Source organism: Athene noctua, chromosome 19 (assembly GCF_965140245.1).
Source record: "Athene noctua chromosome 19, bAthNoc1.hap1.1, whole genome shotgun sequence".
NCBI lineage: Eukaryota > Metazoa > Chordata > Aves > Strigiformes > Strigidae > Athene > Athene noctua.
The window spans coordinates 1,021,769-1,048,019 of NC_134055.1; the positions used below are offsets into that span (position 1 = coordinate 1,021,769).

The following is a 26,251-nucleotide window of genomic DNA, read 5'->3' on the forward strand; positions in this document are numbered from 1 at the left end:
AGAAAATATGTTTCTACGGGAAAAGTTAAGATCATGTAGCGCTAGCTCTTTTGTGTGCATTTACCACATAAGGCGATGATGTGGCTGCTGTCCTCATGTACAAACTTCCGGGTGACAGCTTCTTCCATGATCTGCTTTACCTAAAAATAAACAGAAAGAAGTGATTGTAAGATCCCAACACAAACCACCACGGCACCTGGGAGTTTCAGTTCAACCTTTGCTTACCCTTTCCCCATCGCCGAAGGACTAACATCTCACCCGAGCTGCATTTCGCAGGGAAGAAGCATTTAAGGAGGGAAAGGAAGGACAAACCTGAGCAGCTTCTCATGGGACGAGGGAGCCCCCGGTAGAACAGGGACAGGTCTGTTTGGGGTAGGCCCCTATAAAAGGCTGAATTATTTCAGCGTGCCCACAGTGTCCTCCGCAGACCTTCTTCAGCAGAAGTTCCGCAGGGCTGTGCAAAACCTTTTATATGATTCATCCTTGGCCTTCCTGCGTATAGTCACTTCTGATCACGAAACAAGATTATATATTGCCATGTCCTCTTTCCGCTTGCGGCATTCTGCTCTTTTTTCAAGCAGAAAGAATCCCTGAGCTACACAGGCGTGCATCCCGAGGGAGGTTTACAGCAACCTTTCCCCCGTTTGGGGACTTCACATGCCACAGGAATTACAAACTGTGCTCTCAAAGCTCTGCTGCACCAGACACTACACAAAAGCAATACAGTACCCACAGGGAAGACAGTGCCTTCAGTTTTTGCTTCTATAGACACAGTTTAACAATTACAGCAAATAAAGTTCCATTTATCACACTTCTGACTGATTTAAAACAAAGTTTCTCTCCAGTTTCAAGGCTGATGTGTCAAGCTCTAGAGGGGATTCATTGCAGATTACTGACTTTCAAAATTAAGGGAGAAAACAGGCAGATTTTACAATTATGCTATTGAAGAGCAACCGCAGTTACCCTCCATTCATTTGCTGGTTTTTTCCTCCCCCAGTAGCTTCCTCAGCCTGATACCAGACAAAACCTATTTGCCTCAACCAACTCATTCATCAGGCACTCATTCCTTCCTGGCCACAGAGCACCTGCTTTTCCAGATACAAATCCACCATCATTTTTGGCTTCTCTCATTTGAGAGCTATAATTTCAGGGTTAGGTCACTGTGCCTAAATAAACGCCACATCACGGTCAATATATGAAAGCAAGTGCTACCGTGGCAGCAGATTTAACGAGATACTCTCTTCTTCCAACTTTTTTTTGAACTTGAAAATAATTTTTACAGCAGTCCCTGGGATGCAACAAATGGTGAATTATCTGGCCAGTAATCACTGTGTGGCTACCAACAAGCTCAGCAGCACGGCCCGTGTGCCAGGAGACCTGGGTCCGTGCCCCTCAGCAGGGCTGGCAACTGCGCCTTCAGCTCTCGGCAGCCGGCACCTGGCACCCGAGATAACCCGTTCAAAGCCAGCTGGGTTATCGCTTTGCCACGCCAACAGGTCCAAAGGTTTCAAGCCTTCCTGCTTGGCGCTGGAGCCAGGAGGAGGTGCAGGTGCAAGGCCGGATCTGCAGCTGGGCTCTCTGCGCGCACTGCTGGGATGATTCCCCGCTGCGGAGGGCTTCCTCCTCCCATAAGATCATCGGAGAGGCCAATTCTGGATGCTGCAATCAAGCGTGCCTTCGCCCTGGTAATCAGCCTGAGGCCTCCATGCCCACTCCTACGCACCCGCCACGGCTGGCAGCAGTCTGCAGCTCCGGCACCTGCTGCAGGAGCCTCTCAACACACGGCGTTCTCCTCGCCCCAAATTCTGCACCAAGTTGATCCTTCGGGATTTGGGCTTCTAAACAAACAGGAGCCCTCTCGTTTGCAAAGAAAACTCTGGGGTGGGGGAAAGCATGCAAGAGCTTTTCAAAGCACAAGAGACTTTGAAACAGTACGTTTTATACCTGAGGACTTCAAAGCAAGTCTTTTGCATTCTCTAAAACCTGGCTCGCTGTTGACACACTGAGGCTTGACAATATAAACTTCCAACAAGGCAATTTGTTTCTTTCCTGTGGGATTTCTGACATTCAGAACTTTGGACCTTACAGTAAAGCAATGGGCAGCAGCAGAGTAAGAGGATATCAAGAAAGAAGAAAAGGTGGGAGAAGATCTCATGGACAGGAACTCACACAGGAAGGATCTGGATTATCCTGTTTACCCAGCAATCCCCTTCCCACATTTTTATTTGCATCGTTTATTTACAAGTTTGGTGTCTGTTTGACTTGACAGGAACCCAACAAAACTTGTTCCAAACCTCACCCAGAGGTTTGAAATCATCTGGTTAACAGCACCTCTGGAGAGCACAGCTCAGCCAAGGGAAGGGGCCCGGGCAGCTGCGCAGCTCTGCCCACTGAAATTCCAGCTCAGCCCCTGACCTGCTTTTTCACACGTGGGAGGCAGCGTGTTCCGGCCAACACAGCCTGCATGGAAGCACAGAGCCAGCGGCAGCCGCTGCCGCCAGGCCACCTCATCTCTGTGCCTCAGCCGACCCATCTGTGAAAGACGAACCGTGACCCAACCTTTGCAAGCTGTTCTGATTTCACTGGGTGAAAACTGTATTTAATAAACTAAATGAAAGGCCTGACTTCCTAAAGGGAAAAAGTATCTCTGCGTGCCCCTAGCGTTAAGGTGGACAGAAGAGGAAGCACGAGAGCGCTGCACCAGGGTAAGTCGTGCACATACGACTCGAGTTCAGAGACGTGAATTCAGGCACCGCTCAGGACTGCAGACTGATTCCAGCCTCAGCTCCCCGGAGAACAGGAACCAGACTTCAATTCCTGATGACAAGGAGCAGAAGAGCCATTTACTAGGAGCACAGCTCTGGGGCTCAGAGGCCAATCCCCCACTGCCACACGTTTCCCAGGCATACCCCAGCCATGAGTCTTCCTTAGCTCACTACTCACTATGTTATTTAGATCCCAGTTTGCAGCCCTGGGAGCAAAACGTTTAAAGCGTATAAAAACTTAGACAGAAAAAGGCTTCAGATGCAATAATCAACCCTACTTTTATACAGCAGCACCATATGGTCAGCCTGTCAGCAGATTTTGAATCCAGGCCCTCCAGAGCTGAAGAGGACAGAGCAGGCGAGCAGGCAGTGTCTGTTCCCAGCTGCCACTGAACGCAGAGCAACCTCTGCACATTTTCTGGGGAGCCAGCGTGTGATATTAGAAAACATTTTCAGGGCATAGACGGTAGACGTGAGGATTCAAAAGCAAGAATGCAGTGTTCTTCAATCCCACGTCATTCCTCACTGCCACGTAATTCAGGGATGCTCCAGGCAAGGAGCTAAATCAAATGTTTGTGATCAAATGGAACACAAGCCTTTTTCTTTTTCCTTTTTTTATAATCTTGCAATTCTGTGCCGCTCTCTTTGTAGGGAATTATGCTGTTGTGTCTCTGTATTCTGGGGAGGCACTTGTCAATGAAGCTTTCTGAGCATAAGCCTACACAGACACCCACTTGCAGACCTGACCAAAATTCAAATCAGTTTGAGCAACCCGGTCTAGTGGATAGTGTCCCTGCCCGCGGCAGGGGGGCTGGAACGACATCATCTTCAAGGCCCCTTTGGACCCAAACTGGTTTGCGATTCTAATCTCACTGAAAGAAACATCGAGAGCCCGCTGCCGCGCTGCATTCACCCACCCCTGCAGAGACAAAGAGATGCGCTCAGCCTCCTGGGGGGCTGTTGGTGCCCGGGATGGGGGGCTGCTCCTCCAGCTGCACCCGCAGCTCTGACAGAGGTGCCAGGAGGGGAACCCGCTCAGGTGGGGAGGAGATGGCTGAGGTGTGACACAGGCTGCCTCCGCCGTGGAAACCCCCGTCCTGCCCTCCCTGCCTCCTTTGCCAGGTCACCACAGGATCAGCGGTTCGTGTACCCCTCCCAGGCGGCACAAGCACGCAGAAAAGCAGCAAGTGCATCAACTTCTGGGGGTTTCAGTCTCTCCACACACCAGAAGTCGGCCTGCACCAAGGGCCCCGCAGAGCTGCGGCACGCCTCAGCACCGGGCTCTCAGCCCTTCTGCTCGCCCTGGGCAAGGGAAGGGGCTCCGCGAGCACCACGTCTGCCAACCACCGGAGAGCAAGGATGGGAACACTCTGCAAAGACCTCGGCATCTGGGGAGCGAAGAACATGCTGGTGGTAGCACTGTGCAGGTGAAGCAAAGCAAGCTCCTTGAATAGAAGCCGATAAGCATCTGCCCAGTGTCATAAAGGATCACTGCTCTGACTTTCTCCTAGAGGCCAAAACTTTCAGAAGCAGTCAAACACCAAACACAGGTCATATAACACGTGGATTATTTAATAAGTTTCACCAAGAAAAAACGGGAAAAATGTCTTTATATTTAATCTTTTAATTTTTGTTTTAAGGAAGCTTTAAAAACAGAAATAAACTCCAATTCTGCAGCAACCTGCTGGTGTAAGAGATCAAGAAAATGAAGACTACTAAGACATGACACGCACTGACTGTATACCAGTTTATTCACAAGGCTGGAAGAGACCCACGGGTGCTGCCTTTTCCATCCCTCTGCTGAGTTCCTGGTCCACTCCAGTGAGCAGACAGTTAGGACTTGCCTTACTGCAATTTTGCTCACAATGGTGGATTTCTGACCAGGGCTGACCAGCACATCTCAACAAATCTGTAACCTCCAGGGTTAGGAATGACCTTTCAAACCAGCACCACTCTCTCGGAATAGAGGTTGCAGTGCTTTTCCCAACCACGCATCATGATGGGAGGCTGGAGATGCACCATGGGGAAAATGTAACGTCAGAGGCAAAGAACAGTGCTCATAAAACACTGGAATAGCCAGGATCACAGTTAAAACCCACTGCATTTTTTCCTTAAAGGAGAAAAATCTTACGTCCAGAATCTGTGCCATCTTCAGTTTGTGTAGTTAGTGTTCATCTCCTTTATTGATCACTCCTGCTGCACTGACTCTTTGTGACTCTGGATGAGAAATTGGGTGGTGCAAAAAGAGCTGTTAAATAAGTACTGTATTTCAGCTCAGAAGTGGTTGCATTTTAGTTGTAAGATGAGCAACTGCGTTCCTGAAGTGCTCTGAAATTTTTCAGGGTGAAACTGCTAAGGTTATTGTTATTTTGTTTCTTTCACAGCTAGAAAGAGTGCCCTGTTTAAACCCAGAAATGGCAAAAGCCCTCCATTTCACTAGGTAGAAGAAAATGGCCAGAGAAAGGCCTGGTTTATGAGTCTGCTTGTCACAACAGATTTTCCTGCAGAGATAAATGTTTGAGACGTGAACTTATAAGTAGCCCCAGCGTGAATCCCGGCAGAGTTAAATTTTCAAAACACATTACATGTCCTCCTTTCTATTAGAGCCAACAAAATCTATTCTTTACCAGTGGGAACTGAAAATCCATCTGAGACAAAGCAAACAATATTAAATTTTCCCAAAGGAAAAATTCAAAATTTTTTGCTGAGAGGGAGAGACAAAATAAAATGACAGTGCACCAAGTGACTTTGGAGACAACCATTTTATTTGGAAAGACAACTGAATTGTAACAGGCTTGGTGTGAACAACATAAAGAAAGAATATGCTTACTCCGAACTCCATTAAATAATGAGGTTACGTGAAAATAATTCAACAGGAGGCAGAGCCTGGATTTAAAGGACGAGGGAAGAGAGTGATTGGTTTGAAAGTGGTCATGGACTAGTTTGCAAAACCAGACAACCAATATACAACATGCATTCAGGTATAAGTGGCTGTATGAAAAGTTACACAGAATAAAAAAAGACATTAAAAATTCTATTAGAAAAAGTTAATTACTGTCATTAAGGGCAGCATATTCTGGTGGTTGGTATACTAGTGGTTTACATTCAGCTCCTGGCTCCACTGATTGAGATTTTAATTTTGTTTTAAATAACCAATCTTAGTGTCTCTGACTGCCTCCTGATATAATTTGCCTTAACGTGAGCAGAACAGGCAGGGTCCTCTTCTACACATCTGTGCTGTGCACAGGCAAGAGGCATTACCTTCACGTGCACGTAATCACCAAAAAGCTCTCATGACTATTTTAGGATGGAAAGCTCTAGGCAACCCCCAAAGCCAAGCCACGATAAATCCTCTAAAAGAATATTTATGAGGATGTGGAGAAGAAAAACAAAAAGACAAAACAAAAATGCAGATGACACAGAAGGTACAAACAACAATTTCAACCATTATTCAAATAATTTAAAAGCTAGAGTCCAATTTAAAACATTTTAGAGACTTTAAAAACAAATTAGCCTCTGATTTTTTAATTATATACCACTTGTTCTCCTTGGCTCGAGCTGGCTTAGATCATGAAAATCCATTTCACTTTCCATCTTGTACATTAGCCCAAGATTGTAATGTTCAGAGTTGGAAACCATTTCTCGGTTTTATTTAGATATTTAAACATTAACCCAGGGGAGCAAGTGTACACGCTTCTAAATCAAACCTTACGCTATCTTGGCTCAAAGGTCCTGGTTCAAGCTAAGATTTCCACCTGAAGTGGCAGGTTCACGGCTGCGCTAAGCCGCAGCATCTCCTCCGAGAGCGAGCGATAGGCAAGGCCTGCGGCGCCCTGCGGCCAGGTGCTGGCGGGGTCACTCTAGGACACAGTCCTACAATTCTGTGTACAGAACGTTCTTTACGTGTCTATCCCTACTCTACCACTTCCAGCCAACCCACGCTGACTGAAACACCTGGTATTTTCTGGTTTCAACACTAAGAATATTAGGGCACCAGGTTCCGGCACCTTGGCCATAGCAGCAACTTTTCACTGGCGCTTTAACGAATCCTGCGCTCTGGCTACTTCTAATTTCCCAGCTGTGAACTGGGCGTAGGGAAGGAGCAGGAGGATAGTGAGCTTTGTAAAAATACTTCTTATGGCTGCGATGGATAAGCATTACACCTTCACTTAGCTCCCGTAGAAGACCAACAGCTGCACACGGGGCTCCGGGGGAGAGGCGGCCGCTCGCTGAGCCGGCAGCTCCACCTGGAGCGCCCACCAAGGCGCGCTCAGACCACGCTTAAATCAGCGGGCACCTCACCCCAGAGCACCTTGGCAGGGACCTCGAGGAGCGCCCTGCCGGACCCTGCCCTGCGGGAAGAGCTGCTGCACCGGCAGGTGAGCGCTGCAGGGCCCGTCCCGCCGGCGAGGGGCACGGCCACCACCGCGCCCAAGGCGAGGCGACACGAGGCCCCGGGGGTTTATCCGCCAGTGGATCTCGGATTGCCCCAGCACCTAAGTGTCTCACAGGTGTTCATGAGAACCACCCAGCCTAAGCCGGCCCTCCTCCCCCCTCTCCCAGCGCGCTTCCCAGCGCCCAGGCGCTAACACCACGGGGGCAGCCGCTTCTGCCAAGGCTCTGGCATTTGGGAGCCGAATCAATTCAGCCAAGGGTATCTCAGGATTAGCTTTCTTACCTCTGATTTTCCTCCTTTCTCCTCTAAAACTCATAAACAAGGGAAAGTTAGTGAAGCACCAGTAGTACGGGAAACCTAACCCAGGGAAGGGGAGCGGGGACGGCGAGCTCACGACAAGCTCCCGCCTCAGGTGAACTCGACCGTCACCTGCTGCAGGCAGGAGAAAGCCCACAGAGAAGCATCTCTGCCCCCCAGGGTCACTCTGGAAGAACCCTGCAAAGCCACTGATATGTTTCTGGAGCAGCATCACAATGTCACCCTCAACAGCTTTGCTAATCAGCGCCTTTATTTATTTACTTATTTTCCAACCCCGGGAAGGTTGGCATATTCCACAGTGACGGCACAGGCAGACGCAGCCGAACAAACCCTCCACTCCCCATTCATCGCCTCCTGAAGGGAAATGGGGTTTTAATTCAGGTTTTAACTCAACACGGACAAAGCTTTATTTTATTTACTTCAGGCAAACTCGTAACTACCGGCCCCGCCGCAAGAGAGATTAAACCAATTCACCACACGGAAGGTCCAACCTCCCGTTACCGGTCGGAGCCCGGCCCGGGTCAGAGGACCCCAACTCACAGCCCCAGGCCCGCCGGGGGGGCCGCCCGCCCTCCCGCCCGCTGCCCCCCTCACCTCCTTCTTCACGTTCCACAGCAGCTTCTCCTTGACGGCGTCCGCCGAGCAGCTCATGGCGGAGCGGGGCGCGGGGCCGCCCGCCGCCCTCAGGGCCGCCCGCCCGCGCCGCCGCGGGAGCGCCCGCGGGGAGAAGCTTCGGCGCCGCCCGGGGGAGCGCGGGGAGGCTGCGGAGCCCCGCGCAGCCCCGCCGCCATCTTCCGCGGCGGCCGATGACGTCACGCCGGGGGCGGGGCCGCACCTGCCACCGCCCCGGCTGCGGGGGCTCCATGGCAACGGGGGCGGGGCCAGCCCCAGGCGGGAACCCGCCGGCCCCGGCCCTGAGGCGGCGCCGGTTCGCGGCGGCCCCGGCCCCGAGCGGCCCCGAGCGGCCCCGGAGCCCCGTTTCCCACCGCACCGGCCCTGGTCCCGCAGGAGCCGCGTCCCGGGAGCGGCCCCAGCCGTTCAGTGCTTCTCTGGGAGCGCGGCAGCCTCGAGAGACAGCGAAAGGGAAGGGGGGCGAAGCATCAGGTTGGTGACATATGCTCAATCCGCCTGTTTCGGTATTTTCCGCTAAAAGAGCGAACAGCACAGCACGTTCGATTCCCTTTCCGATGTAGGCAAAAGGACAGCACTGTGCAAAGCCACAAGGGGTGCCCAGGAAGCGCTCAAGCTCTTCCTTCCAAAGCAAGCAAGGATGTGGCAAGATCATTCCTTGAGGAAAGGCGTTCGGCTCACTGAAAGGGGGCTCGCTCTCAGCGAGTCCTCCAGCTACTGCTGAAAATCCTGCATGAGCTGTGGCTGCCAGAGATGCCACAGGAACAGGCGGGCGAAGGGAGAGCTCCCACGGGAGCGGTGCAGAAGGAGATGGCAGGTAGGAGCTGGACCGCACAGAGAACAAGACTGACCTCCATGAATGCAGGCAGAAAAGGGCAAAAGAAGAGTTGTTCCATTTTTGAAAGAGGCAGCAGATAGAGGAGACTGAATCCTGACCCAGTCACAAGAACCAGAAGTCGTGGTTGGAGCATCTACCTTACAGGTAAACCCATTCTCCACAACAACTGCAGGAAAGAATAGCAGTATGTGCTAGAAACCACAGTCCCAGAGAGGCTGCTCACCTTCCTGAACAGACAGATTACCCAAATTCTTTCACAGACACTCAGACGCTTGGCGGAATAGTTTCTGCGGTTGCTGCTCACAAGACAAAAAGCTTACAGCTTAGCTCAGAAAGCAGGGTAACAGCAGCAGAAAGAACAGCTAAACCGAACGGACAGATGATGTTGGCTACCTCAAAAGCACACCTACTACAGAACACAAGCTAAATTTCTGGATCTAGTTCCCTGCCAGGGTGCTCTGTCAGCCAAGAAAGGTTAAAGATTTTAAAAACACAAACTAGGTTATCTTTGTGGCAATACAAACTGTGTGTAGTCTTAATGAAAGATCAAAAAGTTTCTTATTAGGAAATGAAGTTATTTCCATGAATATGAAAAAACACTGCCGCCGATGAATTGTTCTATAATTACAGCAAGAGCCCAGAGAAAAATCAAAACCAGTTGTCTGCAGAGCACCTGTAAGCACACCAATGCCTCCTACAAAGAGCCTGCGCTTGCAGGGCATAGGTGAAAGGTAGCCACAGCTCCACAGAATACCAAAGCTACTTGTCAATACAGTATTTCTGTGGTTCAGGAACCCTAAATACTTGGTGAGGATCACAACTACAATGCAGAACAAAAGTGCAGAGACCAACATGACGAATAAAAAGTTATGATGCTGGAGAAAAATCACAGAAGGCTAAATATAACACTTTATTAAAAATCAGTGTTCCATTTCCATTTAACGCACTGATAAAACACTTCAATCAATAGCTAATACGGTTACTGCATTAACTAAGCATTTTACCCATAAGGCTGATCCTTGAAAGTTAGACATAAAAATAAAACAAAGCCTGATGCTATAAGAAAACAGCTTGATCACAGAATGTCAGTTTAAACAAGATCAGCAATCACATTTGCTATCCTCTGGATACAAAATATTATAGAAATTCAAAGTCCTTTACTATTATTAAACAAATTAAGCTTTAACATCCCTCTGAGGTAGGGGAGGGTTTTCCCACCATTTTATTACACGAGGAAAAATTACCCACAGAGAAAAACTGATTTGCTGTGTGTCACCGAGATAGTGGCAAACCTGGAAACAAGCCTCATGCCCACTCACCTCTTAATAAAACCTCAGCTCTCCTAACAGAACGGAGGGTGTGAAATTTGGCTGTAAAGATTTAGTGCCCAGGATTGTCAGAGGATATAATCTAATTGTGTAAGACAGGGACTGCAGGGCCAGACACATTCAGTTAAGGTAGACTTCATCAGTGTTTCCAAGAGTGAATTGTGTCTGAAAATTAAAAAAAACACCTTGAGAAAAAAAAAAAAGTAATCAAAACCACAGTAAGCACTGCCTGTTCCAAGCAGAACGCAGCTTTTCAGTAACACCACAGGATCAGTCCCTCCAATGCCCTCCCTGTCTCAGTCAGTTATTTTACATTTTAACCAAGAAGTGTAAGAGATAAAAAGTCAGCAGAATGGAACATTACGATAGGATAAATGTCTCCTGTTCCAAAAACTAAATGCCAAGGTGAAGGTTAAACATTTAGTTTTGTCTTGGCATTTATCAAGCAGTTGGAGGCTCCTACCTGCTGAACTCTCCCTTTTGACATTATTGTCTAATTAACACTGATCCTGAAAAGCTGTTTAACACAAGACATTCACTCACGGCACCAAGTCTCCTTCTCTGGAGAAAGACTGAGGCTGTTTTGCAGTGTGTTAGGACCCCATTACAGAAACATGCAACCCTTTATTGCACTACTTGTACACACATGTCTGTTAATGCCTTCCACTCCTTCTCTCAGTCTGATAATATAATACTTGAATGTGCAAAAAGTTCACATAAATTCAGGAGTGAAGAGGACAGTAAGGTTTCAAAAAGACCTCCGGGTGCTAACGAACGCTAACTGATGTAGTTAGAATTCATACATTACAAATGAGGCAAAAAGGCATTTCCTCCTCCTAAAGGCTACTATAAATTCACAGGCACATCAGGAAACGCACTCACTGGTGATGGTCTATGTAGGAAGCCATTACAAGTCTCTTAACTTGCAGACAAATGCATATAATTAGAAATCTATATTGTCTTAGCAGGGATCATAATTTGTGATATTTAAAGCCAGCAGAGAAGGGTCTGAGGAAGCGCAGCTGTTCGCTCGCTCTAGAAGCAGACAGAGTACTCCACGTAACTGAATGCGGCAGTTCCAAACTGCCTCAGCCTTTGCAGTGCTGCTTTTTCTCCATTATACCAAGATTGTAAAAATATGTTCTAGAATGTCTAGAATGTTCTCATCAAAACAATTTATAGTTTTTAATTAAGTAAAGGATGATTAAGATGAAAATACAAAGCATGTGTTACATCAAAACTACAGCATTCACAATTATCAGAACCTGGTGCTGTATAAATCAACATGCCGTGGTTTTGGCGGGAAGGACATTCAATTAACACCCTGTATTGGAGCAGCTCCAGACAAGGGGGACTCTTAAGAGAAAATACAGCGTTCTATCACCTGTATTAGAAAAATGTCCAACCCATGAACTGTGGAAGTGATGGCTACCTCCATGTCTACATGTAGACTTACTGCGACTTTGTGTACATCACCCACCTACGTAAGTACTCGGGTAGGAAATAACCCTGGGCATTCCAGACTTGGAGAAACCCGAGCACAGCAGCCCTACAGGGGCAGGGAGGGGATCTCCAGTGCACAGAGGATCTCCTGATGTTCTCCCCTCCCCACGGGGACGCAAGTGGGGGGAACTACAGAAGCACCGGTCAAACCCAACCGCACGTATTTCACCAGGATCTCTCAGCCACATCCTGAAAAACCTTACAGGACAAAGACCAGCAAGACCATGGTTTTGAAATGTCTTTTGAATAGATGAAACTTTAGTGTTTATGCAATGAGATTATTACTCTGAGTAAAGCTTACAGACTCTTTACAGTAGCCAAACAAACATTGTTTAACATTCCAGTTCTAGTCGTATCTTAATCTAAGATATGCAACCCTAGATATTGCAATATCTTATGCTATATTTTGCAATCAGTACTAATTGGGGGTAGAGGAAGGAGAATGAATGGGGATGAGAGAAGGTGCAGTGAAAAGGATTATCTGTACATATTTAAAAACCATTCATAACTGCTTACAGTTCTTACCGATATTCCACATGCCACAAATACCAAGAAGTTATTTTGCACTTTTAAAAGATTCTCACAACCCAGATGGTTCTCAAAACAGTTTGTATCCAAGATTGATTTAATCTAAATTCAAATCAGAAATTAATACTACTTGTTGGCTCTAGGAAACAGGGAAAAGAAAACCAAGTAAACCAAAACACAGGCTTTTCTCTGCCTCTTAGAGCATAATAATTCACAATTTGAATCCATGTCATTAATGAATCCTGGGAGTACAGCATCCAACCACGGAATGAAAGCCTCTGCACTAGCACATGGATCTGACACTCATTCTCTTTCACACACTCCTTCCCATACCCATACTCCCCGGAGACAAGAAATGCAAAGATGACATTTTTGTGCTTATAACTTCTCTTAAACACAATTTTGCAAGGCTACCAGCATCACTTAATCTGCTAACATTCACTATGATAGTAGCAAGAAAAAAATAATAGAAATCATTTGCCAAGAAACAAAAGTGCCACACATGAATTTTAAATGGGAGTCTTATTTGTTACAAGGTGAAAAAAATACAAGAGAATAAATTGAAGCTATTAAGTACAGCACAAAGACCCTATCACTACAGGCTCTGCTGGTAGCTTCAAAGCACCCACCACAGTGTCATTTAAAGAGTTATCAGTGGAGGGGAAAAAAAGATTTAAAAAAAAATCCACATCACACTCTAGCAGAATTAAAGAAAAAACCCACAAAAGTCTTTGTCAAAACTAATCTCAGCAGCTGTATTTTCACTGGCACAATAGAAAAACCAGCTGGAAAACAACAACTTACAGAAAGCAATGTAAAAAGAAACGAGGTTATTGGAGTTTTAAGAGGCCTTTCACAAAAAGGCAGGTGCATTACTGTGGCAGCGCTACTTCCCGAATGTGAGGAGAATGAAGTCAGCGCCTGCCACATGTAGAGGCCCAGCTAGACCATAAAACCCTGCAAGTTTGTAGGCATTAGTGTTTTCTTACCAAGCCTCGACAACTTCATTTTCAAAAGCCTAAATGAGTGGAAATTTTGGGTTTGTTCCCTCCTCTGCTTCTATTACTACCAAACCACCTACCATCTTAACTCTACTTAGGACCTCACTGTATTAATTTGGGATTATTTTCTTGCCAGGCTTTTGCAGTAATTTGCTTTAAAATTTATGGGTAGATTTGGCACTGGTCAAAGCAGTTCAAGACTAACCCTCGTGGAATCTGAAGCTTCCGTGTTCATGTTCAACAGGGGAACTTGACAGCAGTTGCGGAGCAGACTCCACCGCTGCCATGTATCCGTGGCTGCCAATGAACTGCCATCAAGTAGTAACTGTTTAGGACTGTGGTAAAATTTGCGTCTGCAACCTGCCACTGGAACACATAAGCAAACATTTAGAAGGACAGTGACAGCTTTGCATACTAAACTTGAAACTGTTTCCAGACACCCCGTTTGCAGAGCAGCCCTGACTCCAACCTTCTGAAAGGCCCTTTACAATTAGCTCCCAGCCAAGCACTCAAAGTGATTATTTTGGTTTAAAATTCAGTATGTTACCTCTCTCCTGTGTCCAAAGCCTCTTACTGTTTCATGCTAGAACAAGATTTTTGTGACTATTCTTCTCTTTCCCCTCCAACTTCAATGCTCTAGAAGGGATTCAGAACACAAAACTTGAATTCACTCATCAGTACGTGAACATTATCTATAGTCTTATAAAACGTTGTTTAGTCTGTACTTCCCCAGTAACTGCATTTTTTCCCTCCTACCTGAAAAATTTAACATCAAACAGCACTTTTGGGCCACAGAGGGAAACTAATGTAAAAACTAATTCCCCAGATTTTAATTGTTTCTATAAACAGGATTACATTATCACAAGCCTGAACAGTGGCAACCCTGCCACAATCTATTCCTGATGTTTTCTTATCTGAAGAAGTTACTTCCTTCACCATACCCATTTCTCCATCTCCCAAGACGAATCATTACATATATATCTAAATTTTCAAAGTTTTCTCATTTTTCACAAGGGGAGGTTTTCTGATGACTTGTCTCTTACCTCTTTGGAAGAGCTTGCCTTAGAATTAATGAGTTTTAAAGAGAGCTATCTCGGAACACAAACCTTTGTACGTGTACTGGGGGAAAGAGGTGGGAGAAATCACACGTGCAGTGCATCTGACTACTGGATAGCTACCCAGTTCTTCTGTGGGTTATCAGATGTAGTGTTTGCTAAGAGCAGCCACGTTCAAGTTCTCTCCACCCCCCTCTTCAGTATCTTGATTTAAAAACTGGAAGTTCCATTATACAAAACCCTACGAGGGCAGGTATCTGGAAAAAGATTTTCAAATCATGCCATCTCCTTCCGGAAAAGCACTACTTCTCACAGGAAGTACGAAATCTGGCAAGTCATTAGGTATGAAGGAGCAACCACAAGTGTCAGAATCCGTGTTCCGAATCCCGTTCCTCACGTGGCACGAAAAGGGGGCCAGTCTGTATTTAAAGCACACGGTGCAAAATTAACATCTTGGTTCTCAAAGCCCTCGGCCTTTAGTGTTGCTTTGTGCGCACAAATGCCCATTTGCTTCTCTAGGGAGCCAAGAAGCCACATGAAGATCAATCCAGAGTCCAACTGATCCCCCCCCTACTTCCTGATTCCCCCTCAAAGAATATTGATATGAGCCTCGACACCAAACCCTCTCCCCTCGACTGGCAGGCTAGTGGCCGAGCTGACGGTCGTCGTAGGTGCTGTATCTCTTCACGTGGATTCGGCGCACTCGGTCACGAAGCTCAAAACCCTCATCATCCTCACTGTGGGATGCCTGGCTTCGGCTCCTGCTTGTTGCTTCCAGCAGAGAGTTATCAGGAACCCGTGGTGTTTCATACAGTAAGACATTTAGTGTTTCCTCATAAATTCGTGCCTCAGGGAATTCAACCTACAAAAAAACAGCACATGTCCTTTTCCTGGTATAAACAGGGTAACGTGGCTGAACACACAGCCTGAGGACAAAGATACCTGAGCCACAGAAAGACTCTAAAGAGAGTAAAACCATCGTAAATGAGAGCGCTGAACAAAGCAGTCTAATTGCTACTAGAGGATTATTCCCACCACCAGATCGCCTACCTCACCTCTTCTTTTGGATTGTTCTAGAATGGAATACGGTACCTCTGATTCTTAAGGGCTGCTGCTGGACCCTGGTCACCTTACCTGCACCACTGCAAGTCAGAAGTTAACTCGTGAAGTTAGGGAAGCTCTGTAGATTTATCATGCTAATCATTATCATATTTTCATGCTTGTATTTCATCTCTTTAGGACATACTGTGCTTGAAGCAAGTCTTTAGGTAACCTTTGCAAAATCAGAGGTGGGAAAACTAGGAGAAGAATCTTTGGAAACGTGGGGAAATCAAGATATATTGATTATTGGGAATCTGCACTCCCGCTGAACATTTTTTGAAACAGATATTCTTTAGTTTTGCACATAAAAGCACAACGATAACAAAAATATCGTGTTTCTAAACACTGTTTGAGCTCGTTTCCATTTTATTAATTTCATCCATCCATTTCAGTTATTCTGGTTGGGACAGATTAGTTTCAGTCTTCCCCTTTTTGGCACATATTTTCCAGTGCTCTGGAGATATTTATACTCCCAGACACAACCACTGAGTCCAATTATATGCAGCAATTACATCAGTGCAAGTGAAACACAGTACAAAGTAAGTGCAACGAAGCAAACTTATGCAGGTATAATTAGGAGTAGAATTAGATCTTCATTTAATTAGAGAGGAATTTAAAGGCATTTGCGTGCTTTAGGGACACAAAGTCCGTCAGCGTTAAGAGACTAGTGCTAAAACGCACGTGCTTTCAGAATGACCAGTCTTTCCTTCTTCAAACCTGCTACCACAGGCTTCTCTGAATCCCACCGAGCATGCGGCAGCTTTCACCCGGACAGCAGCCCCCCAGCAGGAGCCACCCTGGTAACGCCGATGGCACCGACCCTCACTTCCAGTCAGGATTCAGGACAGTTGGTATCAAAGCTTTCCCAACAAGTGATATCGCTTGCCCCCAGCAAGTTGGCTTAAGTGATACAAAATCTCTCTTTCTGCAGTGTATCACCAACCTTTTTAAACTGTAAGAGACAAGTGGGTAAAGCCTAATTACCTTGGTTTGCTTCTTCTCTGTAGCGTACACTATAGAGGTACAACAGACTTCAGCAAGCTTCCGACCCTGTCCATAGAAAGACCAGCAGCAGATTTCGTCCCCTATAACATCCTTAATGAAAAGAACTCTGCCGTTGAACCGCAGAGAGAGCTTGTCAAAGAGTTCTATGTTCTTCAGTAAGTTGTCATCTGAGTTACTGAAACACAGCAACAAAAGAAGGAATATGGTTTTTGCGGTTTTTCAACTGGCCATCTCTAAGGACTGACATGCCTATTCCACCAGTTTTAAGCATCGATTTAACTGCAGAATACAAATAAGTAGTGACTCATGGCCATATGCTGCCAAGAAGAGAGAGGGTAATAGCCAATTTCAGATACAAATAAGATGCCCATCCGATTCCCATGAGCAAACACACCAGCCTTTAGAGGTCAAGTTATATAATTAATAACGACAGCACAATTTCCCAAATCATTACATCAACTACAACTATCTCTTGACTGACGCTCAAGATGATTAAATCACATGCTAACTGCAGTTCTCTTCAGCTTAGCAAAAGTCCAAAGAAGGCACGTTAGAAGGCCAGCTAAAAAGCAAGGTGTTCTGCACAACATTAGGGACACCATATACTAATTTCTAGGGTGAATATATTGTTCAGGAAACTAAGTTTTGTAGATAGCCAATGCAATGTAGGGTCGTAATTACTTTTCAAAATCTAGATCTTCTAGAGAAAAAAATACACATTGTATTCTAGCTTCAAAATCGAGTAAAGCTATTCTTAAAATTTAAAATATCTAAATATCAACATCATGGCTAATCAATGTCCAGTTCGATTAGATAAAAAGCCCCCTAAGCACCTTATTCCTCTGACATTAGCTTGAATGCAGCCGTATCAAAAGTAAGTAGCCTGTTCCCCTTTGTGTCTCTTCATAGGTGGCTGGGAAATTATGGGCAGATATGTGGAAATGAGTGAACATATTATTGTCTAGACAACAAAGCCAACCTTGCTAGCTTTAACAGTAAAATTCCTTACTCTTTGCAACCAGAAGCTCCAAATTCACGCCTTGCTGCCAAGAATCTACCCAGAGACAGGACACTGTACTTTTGTATGCAGTATCTTGACTTCTGCAAGTGGTCCAGGAAGGCTATGAAATACTTGTGAACTGAGACACTGCTAATCAGAACAGCCGACTGGGCTTTCCATAAAATACTTAGTCTGAGAAATATTTCCATTCCGATCTAAATCAAAAAAACATGATGTGCACCCAGAGAAAATCTTCAGCTTGCAAGAATCATTTGATAAACCAACCTGGGGTTCAGGCAGTGACAAGTCCCAGCCTCTACAAGCAGCAGAGCTGGGAAAAGAATGTGAAAGTCTTCCTCCATTTGTTATCAGACCACACTGACAACGTAACTGAGAAAGCTTCTTTTATACTGTTGATTAGGAAGAACAGAAGGAAAAAATCCGCCTGCTAGCAGCCAGTGTGGAATTTTAAATAAAGATGCCTCATTTAAACACCATCAAGGCATGCAGATTCATGCGGAAGGAATAATTAGAACCCTCCAGCTAGCGGAGATACCAGCAGCTCCCGGTATCCAGGATTCCGTTGCTCTCATTACTAGGACGTTTACATTTCCAGGCCCATGGTGATTAATACGCTCTTCTGTGCTTGCTTTAGCATCGCTGCCGTGAGCTACAGGGTAACACAGGGAGGAGTCCAACGCGACTGGCAGATACAGAATGCAGTCTGTTGAAAACCAGGCTGCTCTTCAGCACTCCCACAGGTAGCACTGCCTGGCTACCCCGAACGTCACGACTGCTAGAAACCATCTCTCAGACACACAGACAAACAGTTTGTCTAGAGAAAAAAAAGATTCCAAGAGCGCACCTCAGGCTGAAAATGAGGATTCTGCATAGCATAAAGGATTACTCACATCGCTCAATGACTGGTTTGGGAAAACCCAAAGTCATTCTGACAGAATCATAACAAAAGGATCATGATAGTTACAGCATAAAGCTAAATAAATAATGTTACTTTATGCAGGAGGAAAGCCAGAAAATTCCTGCTCTGTCCCAAACTGGGTTGTTCTTGAGCTGAACAGATACTCCCCTTCGTAACCAAGTAATTAATTGATTTTGAGGCACTGGAACATCAAGAATGTCTGTAGGTCAGAGTGCTGGCAGGGGTGTACGTAGACTCAAAAGTAAAGCTGAACTGACGAGGTAGGGATCACGGCTGGGTTAGCTTTGTGCTGCGTTACCCACTTACATCCAGCTGCAGCCCTTACGAACAGCCTCATCGTTCTTACCCGTCCCTCGTTTCTGCTCATCCTTCTCACACAACTGAGCAGTTCACTAGACTTCAGATACAGTTTGGTGTGTTCTCCCCCCATTTAGACTCACATCAGTCAAAAATAACTGCACTCAAATCCACAGAAATGCACTGTTTTAAGCAAAAACAACCCAAAACAAACCAAGCAATAAAAAAACCCCGTTAGGTTGTACCACATCTTCCTCCACTCCCACAGTCAAAGGGAAACTTCCAATTACAGTGGGGAAAAAACCTGACATACCTGGTGTAGGAGTATTTATTGTTGCTTCTATTATAAAGCAGCTTAACAACAGGCTATTGGGAAAGAAAGAAAAAAAAAAAGCAGAAAGGTAAGTTCTGTGTATGAATACATTCAGCAAAAATTCAGTTTCTCACTGGATAGTTGAGGAAAAGCAGTTACTTTCATTGATGATTCTATCAGTCTCTCTTCCTCTTTCGGAGATGTGATTATAGGGATGCTACAGACAGGTTCACACAAGTCTTTCTTGTCCTGTTTTAAAGAAAGAAGAGAGAGGAAATAAACTCAAGAGATAAATGCTAAAGCTAACATCTGCTGTTGCTGCCTTCTCCGACCCCTCCAGCCATGTTCCCGAATCCTGTGATGCAAAGGAAAAGCTCTGCGTTGCTATAGTAACCACACAGCGTCACCTTGATCTGCAACCCAGAAATACAGCGCCGAGATTTCTCATCCCCAGAAGGCAGGTACAGCGCCGAGATTTCTCATCCCCAGAAGGCAGGAGTAATTGAAATGTTGGGATGCAGGTGGAGGTCCTTCTTAGCTATAGCAAGGACTCTGAGCTCAAGTCATATTTGATTTAAGTGGGTTTATTATTCTGTCCTTTTTTGAAGAAAAGGATTGTCAGAGTTTGCACTAGTTGTAATCAACTCGGAACACGGCAGTATATAAGAATATCAGCTGCTGTGAACATTTGGCAAGAACAGCACGTCACCAAAATGGACTTCAGCCCCTTGTGATACAAAAGCAACAATGGAGAGCGTGTAGCACAGTCTGTGACTCCAGATTCCCCATGCAGCAAAAAGGAAAGCTCAGTAGCTAATAGAAAGGCCTTAGAACATTTTGTTTTGAGAAGAAAGGTTTTTAAATTCCAAACCAGAAGGAGAACAGTCAGTGTGGCTTTGCACTTCTTTCAGCAAACACAAGAAGTATGTTGAACCTAGTACGTGAGGCATTTTTTATTTACTAAGTTTCGTCCTGTGAGAAACATTCATTTCACAATCTCAAGGCTAGTAAGTTACAGATATTGCATCTGGGCTAACCTTATTCAAAAGCTGCCAGAACAAGCTGATTTCAATCAGCTGAACGCAAAGGGATTCATAAAGTGAGTAAAGCTATCATGGGCCTATGTATTTGCAAAACCGATACAAAGAGAAGTCCCTGAAGTGCTCAGTGCTTACCATATAGGCCTTTTGCTCCATTAAGATTCAAGCTTAGAAAAAAGTTACCACGTTTTCAAAGATTCAAACCCACTCTGCCTATAAATATTATTTAATTAGAAGTGATGTAACTTGGGGAAATTTAGACAAATGCCATAAGGTCTTTTAAAACGTATACTCAAAATAATCATATTTATTCAATCAGATTCCTTTAAATTTCTGCCTTTTATTTAATTTCACATAAGAGTAACTCATTCACTATCTATTTCCTAAATAAAATTTAAAAAAAAAGAAACAGAAAAGAAACAGTCCCTCGATTTAAATGACAAATTGTGAATACAGTTTCTCCTTTATTCATTCTCCTGGCGTCCCTGTGAAGTAGAAAAATGCTACTATCCCCATTCTGAGGGGGCAGCTGGACAACTGAAGCATAAAGGGAAAAGATTTACCATCAGACCAGACATCTCCAAAGTGACAGGAACTCGACCCTATGTCTTGCACATTCTAGATCCACATAATCTAACCAGGGGACAATCCTTCTCTTCTTACAAAGAAACAGCTCCCTCGATAATGCAACCACCTCACTAACAGCACTAAATGCCTTCAGAGCACAGGCACCCGTGGCACATGGGTCTGAAAGCACCTCCAGGGAGATCATAAACTAAATTCCACCTCTTATTCAAAGCATCGCAGAATCCCCGCTGCGCACACAAAGGACACCTGTGGCTATGACAAACACACTGGAACTTGACTGCTGTCTCGTTTTCTTTTCAGGCTGTCTTGTACATCCAAGGCTTGACACCACCTCTAAGGCCAAGAAATACTTTCCCAAGTTGTCTTAAGTAAATTTTATGAGCAAAACACTCACGAAAAGCTTTAGAGGCTACTTTATTTCTTACCTGCAGGGCTGCTTGGCACATGTCCACTAAGCCCTGAATTAGATAGTATTTGGCTTCTGCCATCAACTCTTTGATCTCCTGTCTGTGTTTTGGAAGTGCAATCGTGTCATCTCGGAGATAGTTTAAAATTGTTCCGAAGTGCTTCCCACAACGATCTATAAGGATCCAGCCTGAAAAATAACCATCACACCACTTCAATCACCTCAACACATTAGGGGCAAGAAACAGAGGTTGAATAAACCTAATTTTCCCCAAAACTGCACACAATACTGGATGAAATGGACGTCTTTACTGACTCTGGGCAAACTGAAGCTGGTTACAGAACAGAAGCTGACAGTGGAACCCCTCCTCTGGTACCTCCTGTATGTTCTCATTGCTTTCCATCACCCCAAAAGAAAAGCCTCAAGCTAAAAATACCTGCCTTCGTATCCCAAACACTAAAACAGCCACAGGTACCTGGCTGTGCTGCATCAATTGATCAGTCAGTCAGTGGGCTGCCTGACCAAAATTGTTATCTGTGCTTCACCTTTTTGTATTAGGTTCTGATCAAAGGAATGGACCTTTTTAACTACTATAGGAAGTCTATTTTACATCTACTTAACTGACTGTCCAAGCTATTCAAACCTTAAAAGAAGAAAAAAAGGCAAAAAAAAGCTTATTGTTAGGTAGGTCGCTGCTTTTATTTAGAGGCTTGTCATGTCTCAGCACAATGGGGGTGTCTTGTATTTGTATGGGAATAAATGTGATAACTCTGCTACAGTGCAATGCTGGGCAATTAGAAACATCACTAAGAAAGCCAAGGGAAGACCAGAAGAGAGAACTCACAAATGCTTGCAGCAAGATGATTTGGGATACGTTCTGTGGCCTAACAAGAAGGATTTAACAGTTTTCCAACCACATCATCTGCTGTTGTACGGAGTTAGGGAGAAGTGTTCCCAAGATGCTGAAAGGTAGACTAGCCCAGAAAACCCAGTATGGGAAAAAAAGCTGATCCAGCCCCCAAACAGGAGCAAAGAACAGGACAAAGACAGATCAGAGAGGGGATGCAGCACAGGAAACAGCAGCAGACAGAGTTCTCGCAATTTTAAAACATCCCTGAAGTCACACTCACTAGGAAACAGGATGTCTGACTTGCTGGCAAACAATGGCCATGTAGGATGCACACAGGCAGAGGGCTTAATACAGGGCCAAAACCTTTTCCATAACGTGGAAGGCAGGGAAAAAAATTGTTAGTTTGGGACGGAGGTACAGAAAACAACACAGGACAGTAAGCTGAACCACTGCTAGATTCTCCAGCTGTAGCTGTCAGAACATGAACCTCGTCTGCCATCCAGGCTGAGGCTCTTACAACTAAATCCATTTAGTCCAGCAGTTTAGTGTATGTAACACTCAACAAGGCCCAGCCTACTCAAGAGAAACTTGGTTTAAACGATCTGCAAAATCCACAAGAAATTGTTTCACTTTAAACACACTGTTGTGCACCGGGTTTAAAGTGATTCGGTCTGGGCACACAGAAGAGTTTTTGCATACAAGCGTTCAGAAACACCCAGAGGTTAAATACCTGCCAACCTCCTCTCCGCAGTGTCACAACCCTCATTCCTACAGCGATGTTTTGCCCTGGACTACTAAAGATTGGAAAATTAAAGCACTCTTAGCCACTACTGATATTGGTTTTCTTACTTGTTCTACTCTCTGTAATATTACAGATTTTTATAATGCAAATATGCAGCGTCCAGGTGACACGTGACCCAACTGACAGATAAATACTGTCACAGCACTGCAAGCCACAAGCGGAACATGGTACTGGGAGGAGGAAAAAAAAATTTCAACACAGCAAGCAAGGCTATTATGAGTTTTAAAGATGAAAACGGAATGTCCCTCCCCACACACGCATTTCAAATGATGCCACTACATGACACCACGTAAATGACAACCCACATACTGTCTGTTCAGTCTTCACAACAACATCAACAACCTGCATACCAGCTGCGATCGCAGGAAAGAGAACCAGTTCTTCCACTAGTTAATTTTAGTAACAGAAGAACAGATTTTTATAAAGCACAGAGGATCATTAATGCCAATGGGATTTGGCTGCCTAATGTTCCAAGTTATTTTTGGAATATATCTTTCCCTACATCCTTAACTGAGTGTAGATATTAAGATGTTTAAAAAACCAGCACCAAACCCCAGTTGTTTTACAAAATTCTCAACAAAAGATACTCCTTTACCTTCTTTGTCTGTGAGCACCTCCATTCTGCCACTGAACATGGCCTTGAGCATCGTGTCGTGCCGGGTCAGTACTTGGACTGTAGTGTAATACAAAGAGCCTCCAACGTTCAGTCGCACGTACTTGTTACCAAGGCTGCCCCCTTTGAAGCTGCAAGCTTTGGGCTTGGGCCCTGCAGCTGGACAAAGGGTGGTGGTTAGACACGTGTCCCCCGACATCTCCTTCTGTAGGTAGATGACAACCCTGCAGAGCGTGGGCTTGACGGATTCCGCCGTGATTGGTGAAGAGTCACGCGGCGCCAGACGAGGACGGCGAGGCAAAAGCAGTCATAACCACTGGGCCCTGGAACAGAAATGGGTACGGTCAGTAGGGAAGCCTGGAGTTTCCATTTACCACAAAGTAAAGAAGAGATACTTTCCATAGATTCTAAGGACGCGTCTACACACACCCTGACAAACAAGACCGAGCTGTTTTCAGACAACTTACACGTCAGCGTAATGGTTGCTCAGTGCCGTGCAGCTGCACTACCGACTGGACTTCCCGTTATTTTGTCTTCGGCCAACACTACAAACCCCACACAATACCACAGTCCAAGTTTAAATGCTAGCTGGAATTCCGCTCCCTCTCAACTTCCCGAAAGAACACAACTTTCTTTTTGAGCTGAGCTGAAACACAATGCAAGAGCTTTCTGCCCTCCTTCAGCTGGGGCGTGCCTCTGCGTGTGGGGGGTTTGTTGTTGTTGCTTTGGTTTTTAACTGGAGACATTCACAAATGCCCCTTCAAACGCCTCAACATGGAAATGCTGGACCATAACGTTCTCTTTCCTGGCAATTCCTTTCATTCAAAACCCTTCTTCCTCTGTTTCGGAATACCAAGCAGCTTTTGGAGTTTAATTTAAAAAACCATAAATAAAAATTTAATACAATTCCCCTGCCAGGTACAATCCAGTTCGGGGTATATCTGTCTCAGATAAAAAGCCAGCTAGAGCTTCACTGCTTCCTTCTCTCCCCAGTCTCGCTGTGCTTATCCTTCCATCAACAATAAGCTTAAAATGGAAAGAAACAAAAGAACAAAAACTCTGTCTAATGTGCCAGATATGAAGTTCTCTAACTGGAAAAGTACAAATACAAGTTTCTTACCTATCCTTCTTCTAATAATTATTATTCTCAAAAACATTTTGCTGTTTGTTTTTTTGTTGTTGTTTTAAAACTCATACTATAAATATCTCCTCCCTTCTCTGTTCTCTGCCTATAGCACATGAGTAACCATTTATAAATAAATATAATAACATGCTAATTATATTGGTACTCTACCTACATCCCTTTGCCTTCTCACCCCACCTCAGCTTTCAACATAGAAAAAACCCACAACCATCCATCTGTACAGCAAATCACTTGGCAGCTACAGAAGGTATCTTAAAACTGGCAGAGATTTGAAGAACTACTGAACTTAGAACAACAGCTAAAATACAACGTGATTCTGCAGTTCCTAACTCAGTTATTCTAGCTAAGCAAACCTACAAATAATGTCTATTAAATAACAAGCTACAGAATTATTATGCAGATAATCAAGACACAAATCAATTCTAAGAATTCTAAGCATCAAAAAAGCTCAGTTTGTCTAAAAATGCTTTCACTGAAACTCCCACTAGCTGCCATCCCTCTTTACTTCCAACTAATCGGCATAACACGCGATAGCAAACTTCAGCCTACATCTGGGCAAGATAAAAGTTTTTTTTCTGGCTACATCACTGGAGTCAAGCGGTCCACGAGCAAACCCAAGTCAAAGGCACCTGGAAATGGAACCGGCCAGAAAAGCAACTCCTGACGGGTAAAGGAGAAGCAGCAACCAAAACTTGTGTATTCTGGTCGTGGCGTTTTATAAAGTCAAACAAAGCAGCTGTGGGTTACAGAGAAACCAATCAGAAATTGTCTGAGCCTTGTAACACAGTTCCTCCTAGTTAGTCACAGGTGTTTACGATAATCCATCACCAGTAAGTAAATCAAGACCAGAAGCAACCACCCCTTGTCCGGCAGTTTGGTCACGAAGGAAACACACCTGAGGCCGCCAGCCCCGCAGCCCTCCCGGCTCCAGAGCAGGGGCTGTGTGTGGAGGCTCACGAGGGCCCCTACAGCCCGTTCTGCCGCTTCGGACATTTACTTACTTCTCTGAGCAAGCAGAATGAGCAGAACCCCCCCGAGCAGGAGCCGGCGCTGCTGCTCGAACGTGTTTATTGACTAACAAGCGAGGGGGCTTCTGCTGGAAGCAGCGCTGCCGTAACCTTGAACGACCCCCGGTAACACCAGGGGAAGCTTTCTGCGTCCCTTCCTTCCCGCCCTGGGCGGGGGGGCTGCGGAGCAATGACACAGCTCGGACGCACCGGGGAGCGGCCCGGCTGAGAGCTTCCATGGAAAGGAAAATCCTTAACGGCTCGAGAGGGGGAAAACCCAAACGCCGCACCCCCCCGCGCAGCGCCGCCTCCCCCCGGGCACGCTTCGGGCCCAGATTCTCCAGCCCCGGACGGCTCGAACCAAACGGCCCTCTCGGTTCTTCGAGGCGCCGGCCCCCGCTACCGGAGGCGGACGAGCGCGGCCGGGCCGCGGCACGCACCGAAGCCGTTACACACCGGGAGGCGGCAGCGCGGCCGGGGAGAGGGCTCCGCCGGCCCCTTCCTCGCGGGGCCCGCTCCGGTACCTGGAGAAGCAGACGCAGACCGGCCCGCGCTCGCCCGCCGGGCCGTCAGGAACGGCCGCGCGCCCACCCACCGCCCGCCTTGCCCCGGGAGCGGCGGCCCCGGCGCTCACCCGCCCGCGGCCGCCCCGCAGCCCCGCCGCCGCGGCCGCCGCTGAGCTCATTTCCTCCGCGCCCGCGGGGAGCCGGCAACCCGGAAGCGCTTCCCCGGCGCCGAGCGCGGCTCCCAGCGTGCCCCGCGGCGCGCCCGGGACTGCGGCTC

At 46.0% G+C, this 26,251-nt stretch overlaps 2 protein-coding genes across 12 annotated transcripts in view; both read right to left on the bottom strand.

Annotated features, from left to right (window-relative positions):
• The window catches only part of SGSM2 (small G protein signaling modulator 2), a 62,291-nt gene extending 54,019 nt beyond the window's left edge, over positions 1-8,272 (bottom strand). For 3 of the 6 annotated variants that reach the window (XM_074922545.1, XM_074922546.1, XM_074922543.1), the window contains exons 1-2: positions 8,074-8,272; positions 65-140 (exon numbers count right to left, since the gene is read on the bottom strand). In XM_074922545.1, the coding sequence (XP_074778646.1) occupies positions 65-140; positions 8,074-8,130 (133 nt within the window). In that variant the 5' untranslated portion in view covers positions 8,131-8,272. The remainder of the gene's footprint in view (positions 1-64; positions 141-8,073) is intronic. The other 3 variants (XM_074922544.1, XM_074922547.1, XM_074922548.1) reach the window with 2 other exon arrangements.
• A 1,561-nt stretch (positions 8,273-9,833) lies between these two features.
• Positions 9,834-26,164, bottom strand: TNFAIP1 (TNF alpha induced protein 1). 6 transcript variants are annotated; one of them, XM_074922833.1, is made up of 7 exons: positions 26,103-26,164; positions 23,300-23,640; positions 21,072-21,241; positions 19,178-19,267; positions 19,019-19,071; positions 16,448-16,643; positions 9,834-15,224 (listed from the first exon to the last, which is right to left on the bottom strand). In XM_074922833.1, exons 2-7 carry the CDS (start codon positions 23,514-23,516, stop codon positions 15,006-15,008), a joined length of 945 nt encoding a protein of 314 aa, XP_074778934.1. In that variant the 5' UTR covers positions 23,517-23,640; positions 26,103-26,164; the 3' UTR covers positions 9,834-15,005. The 6 variants fall into 6 exon arrangements, with proteins under 6 accessions (XP_074778934.1, XP_074778932.1, XP_074778933.1 ...); XM_074922831.1 differs by lacking the exon at positions 26,103-26,164 and adding an exon at positions 25,993-26,063; XM_074922832.1 differs by lacking the exon at positions 26,103-26,164 and adding an exon at positions 25,925-26,045.
• Positions 26,165-26,251: the final 87 nt, after the last annotated feature.

Coding starts and splice junctions, on each gene's coding strand:
- TNFAIP1 (XM_074922833.1), bottom strand. CDS start 23,516: ATGTCGGGGGACACGTGTCTAACCACCACCCTTTGTCCAGCTGCAGGG. Junction 21,242..23,299: donor GGTGCTCACAGACAAAGAAG/GTAAAGGAGTAT, acceptor GTTATTTTTCAG/GCTGGATCCTTATAGATCGT. Junction 15,225..16,447: donor CAGAGAAGAAGCAAACCAAG/GTAATTAGGCTT, acceptor GTTTTTTTGTAG/GTTGAATTCCCTGAGGCACG.